Source organism: Leptodactylus fuscus, chromosome 9 (assembly GCF_031893055.1).
Source record: "Leptodactylus fuscus isolate aLepFus1 chromosome 9, aLepFus1.hap2, whole genome shotgun sequence".
NCBI lineage: Eukaryota > Metazoa > Chordata > Amphibia > Anura > Leptodactylidae > Leptodactylus > Leptodactylus fuscus.
The window spans coordinates 53,660,648-53,677,067 of record NC_134273.1 but is presented as its reverse complement, the minus strand read 5'-3'; the positions used below and the strand labels follow the sequence as shown (position 1 = coordinate 53,677,067).

The window sequence follows — 16,420 nt, the reverse complement described above, 5'->3', positions numbered from 1 at the left end:
CCTCCCACATCCTGTTATAAGTACAGACATTTCCTTGCAGTGTAGCCAGACTGATAATGTAATACAGCTCTCTGGTGACTATATGAGAAGTACACAGGGTGCCCACTATAAACGTGGTTATTCTGATAGGACATATAGGCAGGGCTTGTCATCGTGAGAAAACCTCTGTATACTAAGATCCCTGCAGACATGACCTCTGACCTGTGGTACATGTGCTTTACTTATGTAAGACATTAATAATGGCATAATATGAATTCATTTATAGTATGGAGAAAAATGTCAATTCTCTGGGCATGTTGAATACTTTTTAGGCACCTTGTCACGGCATTTACATCAGTGTTTTATACTATACAAAAGAAGCATGTGTTTAATAAATCTGAAACATTTTAGCCATGGTTTATAGACACTTTCCAAAACTGTAGACATGGATGAAAAAGTGTCTCCAACATAATAAACTTGGTACATGCCATGTACTTTAATATTTGGTCTGAGTTTTGAGTCCCCCACAATTTGCTGAACAAAGCACCCAGCTGAGCCCTGCACCCCTTCAGTTCTGTTTGACTCTCCTCTAAGATGCCGACAGAGTGATGAACAAATTTGTATACTCTTTCTATAATCTCCCGTCTAACAGCTGCGGAGGGACTGAGCTCAACCTTTGTTTCAGTCATCATTGGGGGTTTTAGCAACCAGACCCTCACCATTTAAAACTCCTGACATGTAGCTATGACATGTCAAAAGTTTTCTGAAACTGGAGGTATACTTTCTTTTAAACTGGAACACAAAAATTTTGCAACACAAGGCACACAAAAAAGCAACTGCTTCAAAAATAAACTAAGTATGACTATGTCCAAGAAGGGACAGAAGCAACACAATAAATAAAATGACAATTTTTATTAAATGATAATAAATATGAAAACATAAATTACACATAAACAACAGGGGGTAAATGCTTCACAAAAAGGCGGGTGGTGGTGGTAATAAATAGTATATAGGTCTAGGGTGAAAAAAGTATGTATATCACAGTCAAATAATAAGGGTTCACATGTTGTTGCAAGTGTGGCAGTTCCAAAGCAGATAGAAATATCCCACAGGTAAGAATGCACAACAGAGAGACATATGTGAAAATTGTATACATAGAAGGTAAAGAACCAACCCTAAGACCATAGTTATAATGTAAAGCACCTACCACCCGTACCGCACCCCGACGCGCGTTTCGCCCAACGGCTTCCCCCTGACGAAGCTTAATAGTTGGATACATTAAACACGCTTTGTCTTTACCAATCTGTACTTGGCAGGGTCTCCCCGACTTCATGCGTGTCACTTTTTGAAGTGGATACAAGTTTAGTAATATTGTAAAGATTTGTTTTTTATTTCTTTTGACCTCTGGATAGTTTCATCTCTGCTCTATGGGAATAACATTCTGGCCACATAACCAGGGGTTTCATTTTTTATCTAGTTTATTAAAAATGTGCAAACCTAAAGTGATCCTATATGTTGGGGGCCCAAACCATTCAGGCGTAAAAAGAATGTAAAGGGTATTTTGGAAGGTATTTTGTGTTGCTGTCTTAGCCAGGCAGAAGCATTCTCACTAATCTTAGTCCTAGTAGGAGGGGAAATGATCATTGGCAAGATGGCCCCTTACAGTAATCCTGCAAAACGCTTCCTAGGACACTAGAACATGTTGGTACCAGTAGATCACTTCTTTGATAGACTTTTCCTTTTCTTGCAGGTTATTTCAGTAGATTGACTGTTCATATACACTAGCGCTTTACAACTACTTTCTCCCAGAAAATGTTGTACATAACTGATCTAAAAGACGAGGTTCAGGATAGCCCCCCTGTCCTTCTACCCCACAACCCCTTCTTTTTCCTGCTATTAGTCAGAGCTGTCAGCCTGCCATGTCTGTCTTATACACAGATGCACACATTTAAGTAATAGTAATGGAAAACACACACGAGGCTTGGGACGGGAAATGACTCAATATTCCAGCAATAAGTAAAAGAGCATCAGGTCCCAATAATGACCCAGCTTGTCTCTGTCCAGCAAACAATACTTGAAGTTTATTATTACAGACTTAAAATCTCATGATTGGGTACCATGCTTTATTTTGGGGTCCAGTGTTTATTTGTAATATTACATTAGAATGAGTGTTGGATTGGGTATACAGTTAATGGTATGAATATCTCTGAATATCATATGCAATAAATGTCTGTGATTTTTGTAATCTGAGTATGTCATTTTATGGCTTTCAGTTGATCGACCACCCCTGGAGACATCAAGATATGTGCATGTGCCGCCCAAACAGCCAGACAAGTTGGGGTTTGATGAAGTGAGTTCTTCTTCTCTGCTGTAAACACTTTTCTGAACTAATGGGAACTTGTCATTATTAGAGATGAGCGAGTAGTATTCAATCGAGTAGGTATTCGAAATATTCGTACTCGATCAAATACTACTAGCTATTCGCAGTAAATATTTGATTCAGAACCAGAGTTGATTGGCCGAATGTTATACACTGTATAGCATTCGGCCAATCAACGCTGGTTCTGCCGCAGGCTCATCTTTGCTAGTCGGGAGAGCTGGCAGCTTGCGGTTACGAGAGAGCTTACTTTTTATCAGCGCAACTGCAAGCGCTGTGCAGTTAAAGCGCACTGACCCCATAGACTATAATGGGGTCTGTGCGCTTTAACTGCACAGCGCTCCTCCTAAACACTCTCTTCCTGCTACTCGTGGACTTGGTGACTCTCCTTTAGTCAAATAGTGGTTTCCCCTGAAACAAGCATTTTTTCCCATAGACTATAATGGGATTCGGTATTCAATCGAGTAGTCGAATATTGAGGCTCTACTCGAAACGAATATCGAATCTCGAATATTTCACTGTTCACTCATCTCTAGTCATTATGATAACAAAATTCGATCTATAAGCAAAAGAAGCTGAGCAGTCCAGTCTACAGACATCATGTTGTAGAGCAGGATAAGCTGAACCATAAGTATTGTTTATTGTGTAATTTTATGTAAAAAGGTTCAGTACACGTTGTATCTTATAGAAGTTGTATCTAAAAACTCTTGCTCTTTCTATGCTTAGGAGTCCAGTAAGTGATCCAACTAAGGCTAAGGCTCCACGTAGTGGCCCGCATCACAAAAGCTCTGTAGGAGAAACCGCAGAGGCAACGCAATTTTTTTTCCTGTATTGCTTTACACAGCGGTTTTGATAATCGCAGCTTATCCACTGCGTGTATTTTTCTGCAATTTGTTGATGGAATTCGCTAGATTCCCATCCTCTTTGGAAAAAGTAGCAGCGTTTTAAAGTTCCTGCACATTGTGTACACCTTGCTGGAACTGCAGAGTTTACACCACATGGGGCCTGCACCTTCAAGGGCTTTTCCCTCTAGGGCTGCAGGATAGATTGTGGTAATAGAAGCAGCATGCTTCTGAAGCTAAGGGTAAGGAAATGGATGAGGAATTAGAGGACTTTCACTTCAATTCTTGTCCCTTCTAGAAGCAGATCTGTGGGGGTGACAGGAGTCAGACCCCACTGATCTGATATTGATGACTTGTCCTAAGGACAGCTCATCCATTGACATGCAAGCACTTTACTGTTTGTCTTTTAGTGCTGCCTCCAGTTTACAGTTTGATGACGTATTTAGTTGAGAACTTCTAACTCGCTGACTAGAACTGATGAAAACCTTGGGATCCTTAGGATGGTGCAACAGGAATAGCTCCTATTAATATATAAGATGAAGATTAAAGAACTGAGCCTGGATTAAAGGACTGTAAGAGCCTCATAGGCATCTATTTGAAGGGTCCCATTTTACAAGTTACAATAATTGAGTAAGCGTGGGCTTCATAGAGACTTAGAAGAGTCTAAAATTTCAAAGGTCAGGGAGCTGAAGGGGCAGCTTCAGGGTTAACCAGTAAAATTTGTTGGAGGTAGTAAGCAATAAAACCATTCCAGGGATTCCTGGGCAGGAATGTAAGAGACTAATTGAAGAGTTGCTGCTTACAGTCTTGGGTTAATTGTCTCCAGGTGCTTCCAGGCTAGATTACAAGACTTAGAACTCATGGCACCTTTCTTCCTCTGGATCAAAAGATTAACAGTTTGATCATTTGTCTAAAGTAAAGACATTAAGGCCAGAACCTACTAAGAGATCCAAGTCTATGGTCATCATCAATATTGTAAGCACAGGCTAAGTGACAACTAAAGCCTCTCTCCAGTGTAAAGGCATCACCAAACAGCTCCCTTATCTCAGCTTCCAGGATTTAAGTGTGGCCTGGGAAGTAGATTGGTGTTAAAACCAGTCATCTGAATGAATGCAATATGTATACTCTTAAGGCATTTATATCACACTCCAGAAAAAATATACACTGTGTTATGCTTAAAGGGCATCTAAAAGGTCAAAAATGTCACCCAAATCAATAATGGTGCCGTGTAGGGACCTTTAATAAACACAGAAACACAACAAACCAATGAAGCAATGCAGTGAAAGAAAGAAGGTTTTGTAATGGGTATGCAAATCTTCATGGGGTCAGGCCAGATTTGCCCAGCTCTCCTCTGGAACATCACAGCTTTAGCCATGAATGACGTTTTTTACCTTGTACCTGGAACATGGTTATTTGTAGACTAATCTTATAAATTAGGCCCCACCCCAATAAACTTTCCAGTGGATTTGCATTTCCATAAAAAGATGATTATTTCTGTATTACTTACCTTTCATGTCATCAGGCACATGCGTTGTAATTCACCGCTAGAAAGCCGACAGTGCAATGAATTCAGCTTTCTTGTCCTGTGCCCCCGGTGAAGAGCTATCTGTGCTGTTACCGTAGCTCTTCAGTGTCAGACTGTCAGAAACGCCCCTCCTCACGGTAGCGTCTATTGCACTGTACTATGAGAAGGAGTGTTCCTTACCGCTTAGCGATGACGCTGAGTGGTGAGGAACACCCACCCTACCCCTAACAGTATTTGTCCATAGACTAGTACTGGGCGACGTTCCTCACCACTCAGCGTCATCGCTAGGCGGTAAGGAACGACCCCTCTCACAGTACAGTGCAATAGATGCTACCGTGAGGAGCGGCGTTTCTGACAGTCTGACACTGAAGAGCTACGGTAACAGTACCAATAGCTCATCACCAGGGGCACATAACGGAAAAGCTGATTTCAGCGCACTGTCGGCTTTCTAACGCTGTATGTGCCTGAGGACGTGAGAGGTCCTCTTGAATTAGTTTGTGCCCACAAATCTCCTCTTTTTAAAGGCACAATTGGAACTATAATAGGTTTGGGAAGAATTATGTACCTACAGTTCTCCTTTAAGGGTCCATTCACACGGAGTAACATGCAGTGTGACCTGGCACGTATACGGCGTGTGAGATTTTGAGTGCCGTAAAAGCTCCCATTGATTTCAATGGGAGCCTGGATCGCATACACGGCGTTATTTTGCGGCCGTGATTTTGCGGCCGCAAAATAACGTGGCATATACGATCCAGGCTCCCATTGAAATCAACGGGAGCGTATACGGTGCTCAAAGTCTCACACACTGTATACGTGCCACATCACGCGGCACGTTACTCCGTGTGAATGCCCCCTTAGGCTAAAGTTCCATGATGCAGCAGGCAGTTAAAAAAACGCTGCGGAAAAAAACATGACAGAAACGTATCATGTTTTTTTCGCAGCATTTTTCATTCTGTTTTTCTTTGCGGTTTTTCTTCACTTATTAAATCTATAAGGAGAACATGAGCATTTCCATAGCCTGAAGAAACACTCTAGTAACATTAGTTTTTTTCCCCATTGTTTGAAAATGAGCATGTGGGTGTGGTGTAATGATAGTGAATAATTTACTGATAGCTTTATTGTGAAGTTATCTCCTCTTTATACAGTAAATACTGTGTGCATCAGAGGAGCAGAGAAGAGGTCAGTGCTCTGGAGGGGAGCACATAACTTCACAATAAAGCTGTACCATTAAGCCAGACTTAAATTAAATCAACTTGAAAAATTGTGGACTGTAGATTGTAGTAGAACAGCTTGTATATGCCAGACCCAAGATAGTTGTAGGAAAACCTTTGTTCTGAAGTTATCTTCTGGTCATACAGGAAACAATGTTTGCATCTGAGGAGGAGAGAGGACGTCAGTGCTCTGGAGGGGAGCACATAACTTCACAGACTTATTCTCAAATGGGGCTGTTATACTGGAGTGCTTCTTTCATCCATGATGCAGTGTATTAAATTAAATCAACTCAAAAGATTGTGGACACACATCACCCCTTTAGACCCTATACTAGGCATAACACTAGCTCCAGTTGTCTTCCTTTATCTGTTGGCAAAATGTAGACTTTTTTTTTTTTTTAAACCTGTTCCTAGTCTGCAAATAATATGCTGACTGCCTATTGTAGTATAATAACTTGTATATGCCAGATCCGAGATAATTGTAGGGAAATTGGCAACCTCTCTGGAGACCTTGCAGTATTTTAGATTGTTAACTTAATTTAGAGGAGTGAATCCAATAATAAGATTACAATAGCACACCACGTCTGAGCCAAAAACACACTTTGACAGATGTTATCCTTGACATAAAGTATTCGGCCACATTAGATTACAGTAGTGATTATCACTGAAAAACTCCATTTACAAGTTATCCTGGGAGTGCAAAGGGAAATTTCCAGCCGAAGTGAGAACAATGCACGTAAAGCCCTTAAGAGTTCCTATTAGGTGATTTCACTTAGTGTGTGGCAGAGTGTAAGAAGCTGAGCTGACAGGACTCGTACAAGACTTGTCAAGACTTCTAGGAGAGACAAGGAGACACTGGATCTTACTAAGGCCCAGTTCACATCAGTGTTTGGGTAGTTCACTTGGGGATCCCCCGAATGGAAATCTATACACATTAAAAAGCAACCACTTTATAATGCGTATAGGTTTCCATTTGGGGGGGAGGGGGGGGTCCCCAAGCTGACTTCTTGAACGGAAACCTGAAAGCTGATGTGAACAAGCAAGCAGCACTTTTCTGTCTGCATGTTTTGTGCGGAAACCAGGCGGACCTCATTACAGTCTGTGGGGTCCGTGTGGTTTCTTAGTTCCGTTCGAGGGGGAAACTCAAATGCTGATGTTAAACGGGCCTTACCTCCCTCCCACACGTGCGAGAAAATTTAAAACTGTATCTTGTACAGTCTTTGTATTTTCATATGTATGCAAACTTATTTATCATTTAATATACCTTATTGATTCTCTGTCGTCAGGTTTTCATGATCAATCTGAAACGCCGTCTAGATCGTCGTGTCCGGATGCTGCGTAGTTTGTATGAACTTCAAATCCAGGTGAAGATATTTGATGCTGTAGATGGCAAGTAAGTACATAATACTAAATGAATATAGTGTTCCAATTTTATTGCTAGAATATGGTTTTTAGAAATGTCTGTGTGTGATGATAACACTTTGTGGTATATAAGAAAACAATGGGGCAGAATTACTAATCCTATCCTTAGATTAGATCTAAGTATGTGTCAGATTTATTGCAGTGACTGATGCTGGAAGATAAATCTGCTGCAGCCTCAGACTGTTATGTCCAAGTTTATAGATTGTATTAGTTAGTTATATTGTGCCAGATTTTTGGTGCATTATTTTTATGACACATATTGTTACATCTTATGCCCTGTCTTTTTCCACTAAGCCCCATCCCTTTACGAGAGGTAAAAAAGGCGTCAAAGGCTAGAGTCCCATGTAGCGGACCACAGCCTAAAAGGGTTGCGGGAAAAACACAGCGGAAACTATTGTCCACAGAGTTCTCCTTTGCGGACCTTCTACTTCATTTATACCCTTTACGGAAACCACCAGCGGTTTTGGAAATTGCAGCATTTCCACTACGTGTATTTTTCTGCAATGTGTGGAAGGGATTCTTTGCAGGGACAGTATAATTCCATGTTTTTCCATGATGTCATCACGACTCATGACTAAACACAGGTGATATAGACTATGGCTATAAGTATATAAGGACCATGTCGGATAGTGTGTAGGTGCTCTCCTCTATTGTCCAGAATGCTCCCTCTTGTAAAGACAGTGGTCTGTGCAATATGTTAACATTAGTACTGCGAATGCTTAAACTCTGACAATAGAACTTACTTTTATTTCAGGCACAGCTATAGAATTGTGCCAAAGATAACCATGTACTTCTCAAGTCCTCTGCCTGCCTATCTCTCAACTGTCTGGCCTCCCAGTCACTGAATAGCTGCATTTATAGGGTTCTGCCTCCATCCACATCAATATGTGAACTCTGTGATACAACGTGGTAAAGAAAACAGGAAGCCGCGTGTTCACGTAGCACATTCCTGGGCCCCTGTAGTTACGATAGAGGAGCCATCAATGGCGCTATTCACTGTTCTAAGAGAGAGGAGTGCCGGTCACAGGCACCTGTATTTTTGGAAATATGATGCGTAAGTCAGCAGCTGTCGCTGCAGTATACGGTCATGGGTTCACTTATGTGTCATAGCACCTTTGTATGTGAAGTACAGTATAAGCAGGTAATGCTTTTCTATGGTAATCACTCATTCATGCTTACTTACTTCCAGGGCCCTTAATACAAGTCAGATTAAGGCTCTGAATATAGATGTCTTACCCGGATACCATGACCCCTACTCTGGGAGAACGCTGACCAGGGGTGAAATTGGATGCTTCCTCAGCCATTACTACTTGTGGAAAGAGGTAAGTGAAAATGACATGCAAGAGCATACAGGTTATCTTTTAAGGCAAAGTGTCATCATTATTATTATTTATTAATACCAGATAATGAAATACATCAATTTTTTCTAATGTTTTTATTTTCTGATTGTAGTTATCTTATATTGAAAACCTGTCTAACTAGACTACACAGTAATGGAAAGTGTTAATCAAGTATCAGGCTTAGTGGCTAGAGTGAAAATTGCAGGATTTAGAAACAGATCATAACAGGGAAGTTTTACATAAAAACTTTGTTTACAAAATTAGGACGTTTTCTGGTGTCATATTCCCTTTAAGTAAATAAAATAGGCCTTATGCCTACAGTCATGTTTTGAGATTTTATGTAGCTCATTTTGTAAAATGAAAACAATGACCAAGATTTAGGGCTAGTTCACACGGAGCAGGGTTAGGCGTATTTTAGTTCTGATTTTGATGCAGGAAGCCGCATCAGAATAGGGCCAAAATGTGCCTGACATGACTGTTGCGGCTTCCGATAGTCACGGCTTCCCGCTCCGGAGTAGGCCCAAATGATTGGGCGTAGTTCGGAGGGTGCTGCCGCGAGGCGGACGCCGGGGCTGAATCAGCCGCGGAATCCACCTGAAGAAAGGGCAGCTCGCTTCTTTTTGTCCACTTACGGAAAAAAGTAAACTAGCAGTCTACATAGACCTCTATTGTGAGCGAGCGGATTCTGACGTGGATTCAGCACCAAAATCCACCCCCTCTTGCCCCGTGTGAACGAGCCCTTAGTTATTGTGGTTTATAGTCAGGCACTTAGGTAAATGAGGTACCATTAAATCAATAAATGTCAATTATATCTAAGGAAGCTTCCCCGTACATACAATTGTAAAAGAAAGTCTTCAGAGGAAAACCCAGAGAACTTTCTGTTTAAAGTGCTGCGTGAAGAACCACGATGTGTTCCTGCCACGGTTGTTCCCGCGGTGCTTTAGCGCTGCATATCATCCCGTGTGGCCTTAGCCTCCGCCGTGTTTTTTTTCCATAGCATTTTTTTTTGCTGCATCTTTCTATGAGGGGCCTTAGCCTAAGTTCCACATATTAGTTGTATAGTATTATATGGTTGTAGTAGGTTATGAGTGAGGATGTAATTTGCCCTAAAAACTCTTTAGCATACATATCCAGACTCCTACTATGAGAAGTCTCTTGCGTTTTCAATATTGTTCTGTTCCTCCATCATTTGTGACTTTTCGCCTGACCATGTTATTCCAGGTAGTTGATCGAGGCCTGGAGAAAGCCCTGGTGATAGAAGATGACGCACGATTTGAGTATCAGTTTAGGAGTAAACTTCTAAAGCTCATGAATGACATTGAAACAGTTGCTCTAGACTGGGATTTAATGTAAGTATCAGGATTGTGATAACCATGTATCTGAGGAATGCAAGGACGAGGTTAGAATAATTCATGGAAAACGTGTTATCATTTATAGCCCGAAAACTTAGTAGTATATCTTCTATTATATTATCTATTACATAACTATAATAGCTTATAACAATTTGCAACCAACAACTCATATGTATCGGTACTCCAGACTAAAAAAATATATCAAGTAGTCATTGGCCACCAAATTTAAATACACAGAATTCAAGCCCACAGAAGGGACGTACTCAACATTTTTTTAAATGACCATAACTCAGCCATTACAGAACCCATGTATGTCAATGGGTCTATTCACACTGTTCTACCAATGTCCTTTTAAACCGGCAAAGATACAGCATGTCCATTTTTTTTACATAGTATTTTATGAATAAGGCCTTAGGCCACATTCACATCACTGTGTCAATTCTATGAAACACAGTTCTTATGTGGGTCATATATCCCGGACTGAACAGAGCTGTGTGAACTGAGCCCACTTCAATGTGGAGTTACATACATGTACATGCAGATTTTGCTGTGGATTTTCACGCCATTGTTTGGAAATGTCTGCCAGAAAAAAAGGAATAAATTGATATGCTGCAGATATTAAAATCCACAGCATAGGTCAGTTTCTGCACATGCACCCTTATAGTTCAGATTGCTCACCATTCCCTACACTTCAAAGTAGGCATAAAGTTTGTTCCCCATCACATTCAGTGTCACTGTTCCTCCATTATAATTCAACCAGCCCATCACGAGGCTCACCAAAGACTCCTTTATTAAACAACCCCTAGCAGCTTACTGCTCCAATTACACCACAACGCCCATATCCCCACCGCTCGCTGTTATTTTACTACATCCTCCCAACTACCCCCTCCCATGGTGAATTGTACCCCCATGTGCATAGCACTTCTTCCCACAATGAAATTCACAATCTTCCATTGGTCTCCTTTCAACCATGAGGAATCACTCGCTTCCTTACTGGAAGATTCTTTTTTTTTAATCAAACATGTGTAGAATCAATATTGCATACATCTGACTGAGAGCTGAGCTGCAGTATTCGGGCACTACACAGTTTTCTGTTTCCAGCTCCATAAACTGTATAGTTTTGGCATTGAAGTTTTTTTCACTACCTGCAAAGTGGTTGGGATTCTGGCTAATCCCCTCCACACATTGCAGAAAGATATCCGCAATGGAAATACTGCGAAAATGCTAGCGGTTTCTGTATAGGTATAATAGAGCCAGAAAGTCCACAGATGAAAACTCTGCGGACTTTCTATAAGAAAAACGCTGCAACACAGTTTTTTGTTTTTTTTTGCAGTCATTTGCTGCATGGGTCCTTAACCCTGCTATCATAAGAGTAGGAGGATAAGTCACTAGAGACCTCCAGGATACCAATAATTGGGTTACAATTTAAAGAAGATCCCACTGACGCTGAATGATCTGATTCAGAGTGAGTTTAATACAAAACACGTGGCCTTCAGTTGGCCTTCTTCACCACCAACGTTTTCATCAGCAAGCCGAACGTCTGCTACCACAGAGGACGCCACGGGGATATCCCACTACCCCATGGGATCTGTGCCCTAAGTCTATAGTGAAGATTCATATTGCCTGCACAAATCTGCTGACATTATCAGCACATCTATCCGTCAAAAAAATTTTAAGCAGCACACAGGACCACTCATCTACTTTCTTCTACTAACGATCTGTTAATTCTATGCTTTGTTCTGCACGTGACTACACCTGTACTTTAGCTGAGTTACGTGATATCATACCTGAGTCTGAGGAAGGCTGATTGAGGCCAAAAACGTTTATACTTACACCATATACCTCGTGATTTGTATTAAACTCACTTTGAATCAGATCATTCAGCGTCAGTGGGATCTTCTTTAGATTGTTTCATACGGATTGGGACCCTATCCCACTGAGAACCACCCGACACCCCACCACACCATACAGTACAATAATTGGATAACAGAGTCTACAAGTCTTGTTTCATTTACATAACTTTCCCTATTTTACAGGAATGATTCCTAGTTTAAACTGTGTTTGTATCTTGGAAACAGCCTATAAATCAAATGTCTTTACTAGCACTGCACATTGACTTTATGATTATATAGAGCGTTAAGATAGTTTCTTTTGTTTTGCACCTATAGCTATATTGGAAGGAAAAGAATGCAAGTGAAACGTCCAGAAAAAGCTGTTCCAAATGTACTGAATTTGGTTGAAGCAGATTATTCCTATTGGACACTTGCTTATGCAATCTCGCAGAAGGGAGCACAAAAGCTGATAAATGCTGAACCTTTGGGCAAGATGCTTCCAGTGGATGAATTTTTTCCAGTCATGTATAACAAGCACCCAGTGTAAGTATACCCATAAAAATGTCCGCCTGATCCTGTATTGTGACTGGGGAATACAATAATTGGTTTGCTGTTACTAAAACCCCTGAACACACTACAAGTTCCGATCGCTATGTTCCCAATGGGATTACCTGTGTACAGAAGCTTGAAGGCATGCAGCAAAGACACAGTCTGTATATTCTCCCCATCTTTGCGTATAGGCAATATCTGTAAAGTGAATCCCATCTACACAATGTGGAAAAGTACGTACAGTGGAGAAGCTGGGATTATCAAAACTGTTACGATTTTGGAAATCGTAGCATGCCGATTATACCTATGGAAAAGTCGGTGGTTACCCTATAGGTATCATTGAAATAGAAAGTCTGCAGAGGAAAACGCTGTGGACTTTCCGTGGAAAAGTGCTGCGAGAAAACCCCCAATGTGTTGCTGCTGTGGTTTTTTTCCTGCAGTGCTTTTTTGCTGCGGCCCACTACATGGAGCCTTAGCCTAAACGGCTTTTACCATCTCAGGATTTCACTTGCTTTTTTTTTTCCCAATCTACTCCACTTTCCTGGTTTCAATGACAAAATGGTGGAAAAGCTTAGACTGTGTGGTGGACAGTTCAGACCAGCAGCTCATGAAACTAAACTGTACACTATCTCTGGAGTTACAGTCAAAGAGAACATAAGCTTGATCAGTACCTCTAAGCGTATTTTGCAGAGCAAAATACAGAATTTACAATGAACAGAAGAAAATGGAGGTGTTTGGGAACAGTGACTGACATTACCAGCCTGGCCACTGCTGCTAGATAGCAGAGGTGGTCTAAAATATAGTAATCACTGAGAACAAATATTCCACCATATCTGACAAATGGAGAAAGATAGAGAAAGCAATGTATTGTGTAAAACGTTTAAGTCAGCTTAAAGAGGTTGTCCCATCACAAGGATCCTATCTATACTGCTTGTTAATATGGATGTAAGACTTTTCCTAAATACATTGCTTCAGCAAAACTGCTTTGTTTGTCCACTATCTTACTTTATTCAATTCTTTGTGGCCACAGCCCTGACTTAGCTGCTCATGAATCAAGTGATGTATCTGCTGCTCTGAGGGAGGAGGGGCTAAGTGCAGGGAGCGAGCCTGTGTATCTAGCTATTCCTGTGTCTACACCACATGTGACCTAGCTTCCTGCTATCAGATAGGGGAGAGAAGCTGCTTTCATTTCTTCTGTTCTCCCAGTTATCAGGATAGCTAACTCAATTGTGTTCATTATGGCAGAGACAGGCAGTGTCTGTATGTAACACAGAATGGAGTTGCTGCTGCCTGTACTTCATAGTCCAATATGGGTGGGCGGAGCTACATGCGAATTTAGGGGCGGAGCTAAACAGCAGGTTGCACGTGAAACCACGCCCACCAAATGATGCAAGAAACCAGAAAGAAAAGATTTTACAGCAGTAAAGACTGATGAGTATGTGAGGTGGGAATACCCCTTTAAGGTACAACTTTAAATGTTATGCTGGATAAGATACCCCTTTAATATGCTTTAAATGGTGTTATAATGATCTAATTCACCATCTTGTTCTTGTCTTTAGAGAGAAATACATGGAGCATTATTACCCACGGAATCTTAAGGCCTTTTCTGCCGAACCCCTGCTTGTCTACCCAACTCATTACACTGGCCAACCCGGATATTTCAGTGACACGGAAACATCCACCATATGGGATAATGAAACGGTGGCAACTGATTGGGACAGACAATACTCTGGGAAAACAAGACAGCAGGGTCAAATAGACACGGATGCTCAGAATACAGAGGCATTGTCACCTCAGACTACACTTGACACATCATCTCGGGATGAGCTATGATTACTATAATGCGTGTGTATAGAGTCTAGGTTTTGTATAGAAAGAAATGGTTACTGTGAATATTTGGAAAAAGCAAATAATTTTATATGAGAAAACACATGTATAGAACATCGGCTGTAAAGGTCCTGCTACATCTACAAGTGTTGATGACAATGTCGCAGAATAATACTATTCCATTTAGGCCGAGGTCACACATGGGGAAAAAGTGGACATAAGTAACAAGAGATAAAAAGAAACGCTTCATAACTTTCTTATTGATCTATGTCACAGACGTATGAACATCTCAGGAATGTTGTATTTACATGCTACTCTGTCTAAACCTACTGACTACAACGGTTGCAGTACTTTTATGGTTGGTGTGTGTGCACATTCAGTACCGCAAGAATACAACTTTTCTGAGAGCCTCATACGACTGCAACCAATATCAATAAGAAAGTCATTAGATAAAAAGAGTTGGGCGCAAGTCGTTCAACAGCTATTGATGCAGCATAGATCTAAGGCCTGGTAAATCTCTAGTGGCAACTTTTGTAGAATTTATTTTTGTGTATTTATGTATATTACAACATATTATATGTTCTGTGTGGTAAACGTCAAGCACATTTTGATACTGAAGAACATTTTTTGGAGAAAATCTATTTTGACTTTGATACTCAGAATTGTATCAGTAAATATTCTGCTAAGTCTGTGTGCCAGTTATTTAAGTGGGATATGCATCTTGTTTTTATTCGGGAGAAATTCTTAGGTAAAAAAAAAAATAGTCCTAAAATTATTTTTTGTTAACGAAATTGCGATGTTAAATATTGGTATAAAAACTATAAATATTTCTTAAAATAAAACCAATGGACAAACTCAGTAAAACTTGGTGACTTGACTTATGCTGCAATCTAGGTTTATGTGGTCAATTTACTTATAGGGAAAAATGTGTCTCCATAACACAGTGTGTATATATGTGTGTGTGTATATATATATATATATATATATATATATATATATATATATATATACAGTGTGTATATATAGATAAATATATATATATATGGACCTTTTGTGATCCCCTATGAGTATTCTTGGTACATCTTCATCTTCAATGTTCATCGATCCTTTAGAGATTTTCGGTTTGCTTAGACTGTGTTTGAATGGACACATTTCCATGCTTTCTTGTATTCTCAACTTTGAAGCTAGTTAGACTTCAGCAAAATCTCATTAAAGGGAATCTATCATCCACCCGGTTAGAGTACTTATTGGAATTCTGAAACAAGACCCATGAGTACCAGATTAGCTCAAATTTTGAGGAGTTGGGAGAGTCCTGTGCCACCAAGATCTCCATTCCCTGAATGCAGAGAAGCTCCTGGAGCCGCTCCACCAGTGTAGGAGTGACAGAACTAAGCCAGTGTCTGGTGATGACAAATCTGGAAGAAGTGTCGCTTGAGGTCCTTTTTTATTGCAGAGATTTTACCATTTTTTTTTTATATGTTCTTTTTCTACATTTCACTGCATTTCACTGCATACATGTTAAGGCATCATTGTCCATGAAAGATAACAGGTTGGATTGCCAACCTGGACCTAAATCCTCCTAGCTGGTTCCTTTTAATCTCAGCAAAACATTACCTACAGAGATATTTTCTGTGGATGGTTAAGGCTACATGACCTTTTTTTTTATTACATAAACCCTTGTTTCCAGAAGTAGCTTCTCAATGAAAGACACAAACTAATTTCCGTAGTTGTTGTATTCATAAAAAGTTCAGGCACATTCATATAAAGTTCAGGCACATTCATATACAGTCTTATGCAGGTCAAAGAGGGTTCCTTCAGCCGATAAAGAAAACAACCAAGGAAGGTCACATAGGTCACCATGGGAACACTGCATACTAAATATATAAATAAATAAATATATATATATATATATATATATATATACACTGCAGACTTATTTTGTATAATAATTTCTCTTTAATTTTACTTGTATTACTGGATGTATATTGTAAATTAAAGGTGTGCCTTAGTGTTGCCATAGGCATACAAATATTACACTTTGTTCAGTGACTGCAACAAAACTGTATTGTCAAATTTTAATATCAACTCTTATCTTATGAGACATGCTATTCATTCTCACCCCCAATGTTCAGATTGGCTGAAGACCGCCAATTGCTTGGCTGCG

The 16,420-nt window shown here is 40.2% G+C and overlaps 1 protein-coding gene across 1 annotated transcript in view; it reads left to right on the top strand.

Moving 5' to 3' along the window:
• COLGALT2 (collagen beta(1-O)galactosyltransferase 2) overlaps positions 1–15,068 on the top strand; it is a 72,271-nt gene extending 57,203 nt beyond the window's left edge. The window contains exons 7-12 of the mRNA XM_075286702.1: positions 2,253–2,329; positions 7,221–7,327; positions 8,546–8,678; positions 9,918–10,045; positions 12,217–12,423; positions 13,989–15,068. Coding sequence (XP_075142803.1) covers positions 2,253–2,329; positions 7,221–7,327; positions 8,546–8,678; positions 9,918–10,045; positions 12,217–12,423; positions 13,989–14,262 — 926 coding nt within the window. The 3' untranslated portion in view covers positions 14,263–15,068. The remainder of the gene's footprint in view (positions 1–2,252; positions 2,330–7,220; positions 7,328–8,545; positions 8,679–9,917; positions 10,046–12,216; positions 12,424–13,988) is intronic.
• Positions 15,069–16,420: the final 1,352 nt, after the last annotated feature.